We start from the raw sequence: 11,013 nt of genomic DNA, 5'->3' as shown, positions 1-11,013 counted from the left end.
TCACTCTTGAAGTCGCCTCGAAGATCGCTCAAACTGAACTGTACTCGCTCGCCTGCGGCTATTTATATCGGCCGACACGAGGCCCAGACCATTCTGGAAAGTTCGCGCATGTACCCGGTTTTCGAGACTATACTTCTATATAGTTCCACAATAGTTCCTCTAACGCCATCTAGTATTGAGTAGAGAGTTTCATGCTATCGCTGTCTTTGTGTGGTTTCAATGGTTGCCGCTAGATGGCGCTAGTTTCTTTGTGTGTTCGTAACAGTACTAATATTTTGTATGTGTTTTAAAGTACAATAAAGTATATATATAATACATAAATAAACAACTGCTTAATTACATTTACACTGCCATAAATTAAGATACCGATAATTACTCTTATTTAACTACACTTTCGCCTGTAATATCCCACTGCTGGGCATAAGCCTCTTTCTCCATTGAGGAGAAGGATCAGAGCTTATTACACCACGCTGCTCCAATACGGGTTGGCGGATATATTCCCTACTATGAGTAACGATCGCTATCAGGTGTACATGATAACAACCGGGACCGACGGCTTAACGTTCTCTCCAAAATATGCGGTGAGGAGACCCACAAGGACTGCACAAACACCTAGACTATGGCCAACATCTGTATGGCCAATACAAATGTTTGTCATGTGCGGGTGTCATGTCATCGAATCGGCAACCGCCAACGCAACAGGTACAAACCGGTACTGTGACCGTTGCGCCAGCGCGGCGTGAAAATTTTAACAACGATACATATAATTCAGAATAAATAAGAAAACGTATCTGCCTCTTAAGTTAAATAACGTCAAAGAGTTTTCACGAGTGCACTCTTTACGATAGCTAAAAACGCTGCAAGGTTCAGCAGAAAAACTATTTCATTTCTTGAATCCAAAGCGAGACACGGGAAACTGAACAATCTAATTACATCTTTTATCTCTTTCCCCCGAGACTTGATATTTTTCCTCGCGTCTTAGGTCACAGAATACTTCTAAGTTGAAAACTCTTTTAATTACATCTTCTCAAGGAGTCCGCAATTAACATCCAGCGGAAACGAGCAAGCGCGGCGAAAATTTAACATAAATATTTATTTTCAAAATAGAAAATATACAAAATGTACATTTAAAACGTATTTTAAAAAGATCATATTTTTTCTAGCATAGACAAAAAGCGGTATGAATGAAATTCTCTTTAAATTTTTAATAAAATGACACTCCTCAACGTTTTATTATTTAATAACAAATATCTTCTTTCGATAACCAAATGCCTGAAATAGTCTTGAATTACACAAACTCTTGAAGAAGTTTGAAGTTGAAGAAGAAAAAAGTTTGTCTAATTCAAAATATTAATTTGCTTTAAATATATTTTATTGTCATTTTTTATTTTATTGAAACAATATACATACATATTTATAATTCACAACTTAAAAAAATGTAAATTGAAATATAAATATATCTTAATATATATAAATTACGCTTCACGTTGTTTTTCCACGATGGACTCCTAAACTACTTAACCGATTTTAATCAAAGGACCCCGCACAATTTGTATGGAAAATGGCTCTCGGCTAAATTGGCTGAAATTTTGCATAGGGGTAGCTTTCAACATGCTGATCGAAAGTCTCAAGGGGCACAAACCCCCAAGTTCAACCCACGACCCTCTACAGCCCCCCAAACCCCCAAAATGCACTTTACAATAATCGACTGCAGTTTTGCGAAGAAATAGGCACCAACATGCTTAACATAATTCTAAACTATACCCCCTCAAAATAGACCCCTGACCACCTACAGATCAACCCCCCACTCCCACCAACCCTTATTTTACTTAGCTTAAGTTTTTAAAAGAGATGAATATCAACATACTGGTCGAAATTCTCAATCAACACCTCCCCCCCCCCCCTAAAATCAACCCTGACCCCCCACACAAACCCCCAATCACCCTAAAATTGAGTAAAGACTCGTGAATGTAGTAGATGATGAAAATATTCAGAAACAAGAAAAAGATGATGATGAAGAAGTCATTCTGGGCTATTATTGCACCTGCCAGAGTGGAGCACGTACGCTAGGTACTTGCGCGCATGTTGCTAGCGTCTTATGGTATTTAGGATACGCCCGACACCAACAACATATTAAATATCCAGATGAATCTTTACTTCATACTACTCTAGATGCTGCACATCGTGAAGTACAAAATCTTAATATCGAAATAATTAACGATTTAGAAGGGGTGGGGGGGTTATAAAGGGTTAGGTATTGGGGGTATGAGATGGAACCGTGGGGGTCTGTGCACGATTTGCAGTGGGTTTGTTCACTGAGATTTTTGACTGGCATTTTGATATCCATCTCTTTCAAAAACTTAAGCTAATTAAAATAAGGGTTGGTGGGGGTGGGGGGTTGAGCTGTAGGTAGTCGGGGGTCTATTTTGAGGGGGTATAGTTTAGAATTATGTTAAGCATGTTGGTGCCTATCTCTTCGCAAAACTGCAGTCGATTATTGTAAAGTGCATTTTGGTGGTTTAGGTGGTTGTAGAGGGTCGTGGGTTGAACTTGGTGGTTTGTGCCCCTTGAGACTTTCAATCAGCATGTTGAAAGCTACCCCTATGCAAGATTTCTGCCAATTTAGCCGAGAGCCATTTTCCATACAAATTGTGCGGGGTCCTTTGCACACCGTGTGCAGTTTGATCCAACTTGAAAGATAGGCTATATTTATTTTGATATATGTAATTATTACATTTAAGAAAAAAATAAGGCGGTACGAAGTTCGCCAGTTCAGCTAGTTCAAATATATTTATATATTATATTTTGTAATTTAAATATTTGTTGATATCCTTTATTAATGTTTGAAAATTAATGAGTCCTTTATTAATTAATTTTCAAACCATAACAACAGTTAAATTAATTAAAAATCATTAACTATTTATATATAAACTTTAGTCGTTTTTTTAACAATCATCATCACAAAATGTCATTTATTCAAGTTCAAGTAACAGTTATATTACACAAAACTACAAATTATTAAAAGCAGCAAAAGAATACCACTGAAGTTTTTACAATGCTACAGTTTACATTTCATTGTGGTAAAAAACGTAGTAGGTAAAATACAATCTCAATAACAGTTTATAATAATAAATTACACAGTTATAGCTTTATGTTTTCACAAATACTTTTGTCGAAAGGTAGAACTTCTTAAGTTTTTATTTAATATCCCTTAACACCACTCGCGGGGGACCTAGATCCCCCAGCGCGCTCGTTTTTGCAAATTATATAAATATTTAGAGCGCGATCCGGTCGCGGCTTTGAGTATTCCCAGTGACGCCCGAAAGCTGGCGGTGTGCGGACGTGCGTCGTGTTAACGTTAGAAGTTTGTAAGGTACGAGTAGTTGCGGGACCTAGGTCCCCCTCGAGTGTAGTTACGTAAGTTTTTTTCGTTGATAATAGTCTTTAATATTTGTATTTTTTTTAGGTTTGTGATACAGTATGAATAAAAATTTGGATTCTCAGCAGATAGAAAGGCTACTAAATGACTTTGAACTCGATGAGAGTGAAAACGACACTATTTTCCCCGAGATATTATCCGATTTGAGTGATGCAGAGGATGAAGTCAGTGTTCACGACACGGAGAGCGATGAATCAGCAGATAGTACTTTGGAAAATGAAGAAATAGAAAACATCGAACAGCAGAATAGAGAAGCAAATGCATTCTATGGTAAAAATAGATATAAATGGGCGAAAGCACCGCCTTCGCAGTCACGAGTTCGAGCGCATAACATAATTTTGCACTTACCTGGCCTTAGAGGTCCTGCTCAGGCAAAAAATAAGATGACGCCTCTCGATGCTTGGCAATGTCTATTTACTGATGATATTCTTGATTTGATTTTAGAGCATACAAATGAAAAAATTACAATGTATTCGGAAAAAAATACATGTAATTCTGCATATACCGACCATCTCAGTAAAGAAGAATTGTGTGCATTTATTGGATTGATGTTTTTATCGGGCATATTCAAATCGGGAAGGGAAGATGCTCGAGGTCTCTGGTCTTCTAAGTGCAAGGGTAGACCTATATTTAGAACAGTTATGAGTCTCAATCGATATCTTTTTATTTTATCATGTCTAAGATTTGACGAAGAACATACAAGAGAAGAACGAAAACAAACAGATCGTCTAGCTCTTATATCAGAAGTATTCAATAAATTTATAAAAAATTGCATAAGCAACTACAGCTGTTCTGAATATGTAACTGTAGACGAAATGCTTGTACCTTTTAGAGGACGTTGTTTATTTCGGATTTACATGAAATCTAAGCCAGCTAAATATGGGTTGAAGATAATGTGTTTGTGCGATGCAAAAACGCATTATTTATTCAATGCTTTTATTTATTCCGGAAAGGAGAAAGATTTACCAGCCAATGCTACCTTGATACCTACGAGAAACGTAATGAAGTTAGCTGAACCGATCTATGGAACTAATAGAAATATAACTGGGGATAACTGGTTTTCTTCTATTGAGTTGATCGACGCATTGATGGAAAAAAATCTCACTTACGTTGGCACAATACGTAAGAACAAAAAAGAAATACCTCCGCAATTTCTTCCTCATAGAAACCGAGTAGTTCTCTCATCACTTTACGGCTTTCAAAGAAACAAAACTCTATTGTCATTTGTTCCTAAAAAGAACGTCAGTGTTACTCTAGTGTCTTCAATGCACCATGCACCTGTGACCAATCCTGAAACCAAAAAACCCGAGATAATCGATTTTTACAATTCTACTAAAGGTGGCGTAGATGCCCTAGACCAAAAGTGTGCTGCTTACTCTGTGAATAGGAGATGTCAAAGATGGCCGACCACAATATTTTGCTCAATGTTAAATATATCTGGAGTAAATAGCCATGTACTTTACAGCGCATCGAATCCTCACAAATACATTAGTCGTTACAAGTTCTTAGAAGAGCTTGGATATTCTTTGGTGACTCCTCATGTTCTGGATAGAAGACGCATTTCAAACCTTTCAAGGGAGCTGAAAGGTATGATGGACAAGTTCCTACGCGAGGTTGGTGCTGAGATACCTGAAGATCAACCAAAACAAGGTCCGAGCCAAAATAAAAGACCAAAGAAATCTAGATGTCATTTGTGTCCAAGAAGCAAAGATAGTAATACTCCTAGGGTGTGCTCAAAATGTATGAAAAATGTCTGTCGTAATCACTCTATTGATGTAAAAATATGTACTGAATGTGAGACATAAGTTGTAATTACATTATAATTATAATTTTCAGCCTAATAGTTGAGACTGATAATATGTTTATAAATAAAAGATAAAAGAAATATTACTCAATTAAGTCTAGCATTCCCTTTGTGATTTTGCATGTTTTTAAAGTTATTGAAGAGTTTATGTCTGTTTTTGTTTTAGGTTTATAGGTTATTAAAAAAAGGTGTTTTTTTTTGTTGTTTCGAAGCTATTTTTTATTTATATTGGACCTGTAAAATAACCCCTATAAATGAACCTTGATTTTTTGCATCTTTTTTATTTGACACTAAAAATTGTAATAATAATTATTAAAACCTAAATAAAACTGCTTATTTTCATTAATTATATGTTTTTCATTTATATTATAGAAATAAATCCTAACATATTCTACATTTTAACATTAAATAATGAACACAAAAGTGAGGTGACTTAGGTCCCCCACGAGTGTAGATGTGTAGACTGAAAATACCGAGTGGTGTTAAGGGATATTATCGCTTTTGATACATTCAACCAAATGTGATGGTAAGAGGTTTATTCATCGAAGGACTATGTAAGCGGCGGCGGCGGTTCTCTCGAAATACATATTGTTGGCGCGAGCTGTGTTGAACTGGTTTCTTGCTACGGCCCGGGTAAATAAATATACAATGTTCAACACGCTGCCTAAACTTACTGTTCTAGAAATTTTAATTTAGAATACTATACCGAAACTTTTTATGTATTGGTAATACTTTACAATTAATCACTCTCACTTCACTCACTTCAACCTATCGCAGTCCACTGTTGAACATAGGCCTCCGCAAGTTCGCGCCAAAAATGGCGTGAATTCATGTGTTTGCCCAGTCACCACTCTGGCAGGCGGGTTGGTGACCGCAGGATTGGCTTTGTCGCACCTAAAACGCTGCTGCCCGTCTTCGGCCTGTGTATTTCAAAGCCAGCAGTTAGATGGTTATCCCGCCATCGGACGGCTTTATAAGTTCTAAGATGGTAGTGGAACTGTGTTATATCCCTTAGTCGCCTCATACGACACCCACGGGAAGAGAGAGGGTGGCTTTATTCTTTATTGCCGTAGCCACACAGCTTGCAATTAATAAAAAGTACAATTTCGCAGTCATGAAATTCCCCTAATATTCGGTGAAACAGTGTTTTTCAATATTCTTAGTTGTACTTTGTATCTTTTGTGCAGGCAATTTATGAAGACAACCATAACTACTTAGGCCATACTGGATATACGAGTTGATGAGAGCGTAACAATTAAAATTGTAAGGGATCTTGTTTTTTAAAATAATGATGTTAACCAAAAACTGTCTTAATTTGTCACATATACGATCTGTTTATGAGCTCCATGAAAATGTATTGTCTATTTCCAGAATCACGTACATCCGTGAATTAACAATTTAAAAAGCTGAAAGAGCACAGTTATTTTTATCTTTAACATGCAAACAGTTACGATTCTGAGCAAACAGTTTTGTTGTGCGAGTCTGTCGCTGGTGCGATGATTTTATTATTATCAGCTTAGTTTTATTCGCATTAAGTCTTACATCATGGCACCACTGCATCAATACATCAAAGTAGTCTTGTAACTTCTTAATGACCACCTCAGGGTCCCTATCATATCAGTCATCACAATACACGTATCAGCGAATTAATAACACGTACACTTTTTAACTCAGCTACTCATATCGCTTACATAGGACAAGAAATGGATTGCGCCAATCACCGATCCTTGAGCTGTATCGACAGTCACATTGATATGGCTACTTAATGTGTCATTCACTTTAACAGCGAATATTCGACAGTGACGTCAGTAATAAAATCAGTATCTAAATAACATTCAACTTTTTCTTTTCAGAAACAAAATAAATAGCAGAACACACAATCCACCATTTTACTTCGATATCAAGTTACTAGCAGCGGAATGGAACTGCTATGAAAGCACTGGAGCGTTAGCTACATTTATTATTTTATTTACACGTGGGTAATCATAAAAAAATATGGTAATAATTCATAAAACAATATTGTAATCTATATATTATTACGTGAAGCAAAAACTTTGTACCCCTTTTAACGAAAATTGCGTGGACGGCAGAGTATAAAATTTTGCACAGTTATAGTTTATATAGAAAAGGAATGCAGAATGCTTATAGTTTTTAAAAATTATGCATAAAAACATATTAAATCAATTTAAAAAAAAAAAAAAAACATTTTACACACTACCATGTATTTGACACGCCGCGTTAGCGCAACGGTTACAGCCATGGATTGTACCTGTTGCGCTGGCGGTTGCGGGTTCAATCCCCGCACATGACAAACATTTGTATTGACCATAGAGGTATTTGCCGTGGTCTCGGTGTTTGTGCAGTCCTTGTGGGTCTCCCCACCATGCCTCGGAGAGCACGTTAAGCCGTCGGTCCCGGTTGTTATCATGTACACCTGATAGCGATCGTTACTCATAGTAGGGAATTTATCCGCCAACCCGCATTGGAGCAGCTTGGTGTAATAAGCTCTGATTCTTCTCCTAAATGGAGAAAGAGGCCTATGCCCAGCAGTGGGATATTAAAGGCTGAAGCGTATGTATTTGACACAATCGCGCATAATTGTATAGGTATTCTTTTGTTGATTGTCAAAGTCTATAGTCAAATTGAAAATTTTTAAATACGGTTCTTTATTTTCATTATTTTATTAGTTTTTTTGCTACTCTCTCGTCTTGTCACCTACACTAAAAGGACTGGTGCGATTTTTGCTGGTGCCATTGGCATAGCGATTCAACGAAGAAATGCTACCAGCATTCTTTATTCCATTCAACGCGGACATGATTTATTTAGTAACTATCTGTAAATATTTAGTTCTTATGTTTTGAATTTTAAATATAAATAATATTGTAAAATTTTGAAATAAATTTGTTTCACCTTAATCGCCCAATATTAAAATAACGACTTAAATTCAATCTTTGATAAACAGAAGAAAATTATAACTAAAAGATGACTTCATATTTATAATGAAGAAAAATTAATAGAAAATTGGTCTAAATAAGTCTTTTCCTTTTACTTTACCTAAACCACTTTGGGAATCTAGACAATTTTCAGGAATATAGTAAAAAGAAATTGAATGAAAGCTATTTCATTATAAAGACGCACATAAATAAAATGTTGTTACCTGCTTTTTACGTTTAATTGTTTGAACAAGGTGGAAATACCATAGGGAAATACGCATCATTTTAATATTTTATTTTTTTAGCCGAAAACCAATTAGCTAATTTTGATAAAATTCCAAACGATTACTATTGAGTCACACCATTTTAATACATCTCTGTTTGGTTGTACGTGTTTGATCGTAAAGGAAAAAAACCTACTTCAATTAAGTCGACAAATACAACGTAAGTAGACAAAAAAATGGTCAAGTAGATACGCGTTATCAAAGATTACTCAAAGAGTAGTTATCAGATCTCAATCAAATTTAATTGGAACTACAAAGCAAGTATCAGCTTTCGACTAAAACAATAATTATCAATATCGGTAATTCCAGTGAAAACTTATGCGGTGTAATATGTACAACGTAGGTCGGCGAAAAAATAGTCAAGTAAATTAAAAAAAAAAACGCATTATGAGATATAGCTCCAAAAGTACTTGTTAGATTTCAATTAAATTTAAATGGGACCACTCGACATGCACCACCCTTTGATTAAAAAATCAACAAAATCGGTTCATCCAGTCAAAAGTTCTAAGGTAACAAACATAAAAAATACAATTGAATTAAGAACCTCGTCCTGTTTTGGACGTCGATTAAAAATATACTAGCTGACCCCGTAAACATTGTTTTGCCATGTATGTTATTAACCTCCTCACCCCCCCCCCCCCCACTCCATAACCTATGGGTATGAAAAACAGATGTTGGCCGATGATCACACCTACCCGATATGCACACAAAAATTTCATAAAAATCGGTCCAGCCGTTTCGGAGGAGTATTTTAACTAACATTGTGACACGAGAATTTTATATATAAGAAAGATGACGCCGTAGTTAAAAATATACCGCCGATGCTCTTGTACAATCTATTCAGCGATGCGTCACCTTTGCTATCGTCATTTATATAGGCGCTTGGGCACAAACATATTTCCCCCCGTTGAAAGAAATCCTTTCAACCATTAAGGTCTTCTGCAGAAGGTAGAGGGCACGATCGAATAAGAGGTCTTCGGACACATCCTCTCGTTGTATCCACATCAACAACACTGGGTTCTCCATCTAGTCCATGAAATAAGCACATCCTAGACACCAGTTTAACGGAGATATGAAATCTTCATGAAATAGCACCATATGACCAACTTTTAGATGCACTTTACTGATTTTATACTTAATTCTTTGCTGGGGCTCTGTTATGTACTCCTTTTACCATCTGTGCCAGAAGTGCTGACGTATTTTTTTAACCATGCATTTCTCTGATAAATTTTACTTGCCTTGTAGTGTTCTAGTACGGATGCTGGTGGCGCTGTCAATGGTCTCCCAATGATGAAGTGTCCTAGGGATAGGGAGTTGAAGTAGAAAGAGGACAACAGAGCACGATTTTTCAAAATAGTGATACTAATCGATAATAATACGATAATAAGTTAAATTAATGTTTCCTAACTCATTTAATATGATATTTATCGACTTGACTCCCGCCTCCCAATATCCACTAAAGCGAGGAGTGTAGGCCGGTATAAATGTAAATTTGGCACTATTTTTGGTTGCAAAATCTGAAACCTTTTCAGTATTATGTTTTAAAATATCTCCTCACTGCGATAAAATTACGACTGTGGTAGCAAAATATCTCCGTTGGTGTACCTCTCCGAGCTATGAAACGTTTTAGCGTCATGATAAAAGCCTCCCCAGACTCACGGCTTCTAAATGAATGTACTTAAAGCGCATACAGATAAATAAACAAATATAACATTTTATTTAGATTTTAAACTTAATTAGACAGTAAATCATAATCACTCGATATTTACATTTTTTATTTGTTTATCTTGGACAGTAAATGATAGTACAGTAGGACAAGATTCTTTTGTGCATTAGTACCAAGTAAGTTAAATGATTCGTTAAGTTAATATTATAATTATTGGTGCTATATTTAAATTATTGTTGCGCCTAAACTTTGAATTATAGTTTTTTAAATAAAAAATATGTTATTTACATTCACATCTATATTAATGTTCTCAAAAAAATGTTTTAAATTTCATCTAAACTTTCTTAGAATTAAACAACCTGAATCTTGCTTGCTTCGGAGTCGCCCTTATCTATGCATCTCAATTGACTCTTAGAATCCTGTTACGAGGTCATCTTCGTACAGGTTCTCTTATATTACGTATTTAAACGGAACCATTTCTCAAAATTTAAAAAACGCTTTCTTGCTAAATTGTACCAATCTCCGAGGCAACCAAGTATGTCAATTAAAGGCAATTTAACACAGACCTTACACGTCTGATTCAATGACCATCGGTCCTGCGACATAGATAAGAAAACCTAAGCGTAGCCGGATACTTTACAGCAACCATGGTCACGGGACGACTGACCTTAATTGCTGTAAAATATCCGAAACATCAGGCATATAAAAAACGTAATAAGCCGTGATAAAATCGGTTTTATTCAATTGCACTTCACCAAAACTATTTACCATTGCGCTGGAGGATGTCTTTAAGAAATTAGATTGGGGGGAACGAGTTATTAACGTCAGCAGCGAATACAACTCTCACCTTCGTTTTTCCCGCGATATCGTCATCTTTGCGGAGACGT

The 11,013-nt window shown here is 36.0% G+C and overlaps 1 protein-coding gene across 1 annotated transcript; it reads left to right on the top strand.

Moving 5' to 3' along the window:
• Positions 1-3,277: 3,277 nt before the first annotated feature.
• Positions 3,278-5,244, top strand: LOC123656618 (piggyBac transposable element-derived protein 1-like). Its single transcript, XM_045592285.1, has 2 exons — positions 3,278-3,373; positions 3,467-5,244. The coding sequence occupies exon 2, from the start codon at positions 3,481-3,483 to the stop codon at positions 5,242-5,244; it is 1,764 nt and encodes a 587-aa protein (XP_045448241.1). The 5' UTR covers positions 3,278-3,373; positions 3,467-3,480.
• Positions 5,245-11,013: the final 5,769 nt, after the last annotated feature.

Source organism: Melitaea cinxia, chromosome 9 (genome assembly GCF_905220565.1).
Source record: "Melitaea cinxia chromosome 9, ilMelCinx1.1, whole genome shotgun sequence".
Taxonomy (NCBI): domain Eukaryota; kingdom Metazoa; phylum Arthropoda; class Insecta; order Lepidoptera; family Nymphalidae; genus Melitaea; species Melitaea cinxia.
This window is presented reverse-complemented; position numbering and strand designations above follow the sequence as displayed.

Excerpts from the sequence above, each read along its gene's own strand:
- LOC123656618 (XM_045592285.1), top strand. The coding sequence starts at position 3,481 with ATGAATAAAAATTTGGATTCTCAGCAGATAGAAAGGCTACTAAATGAC.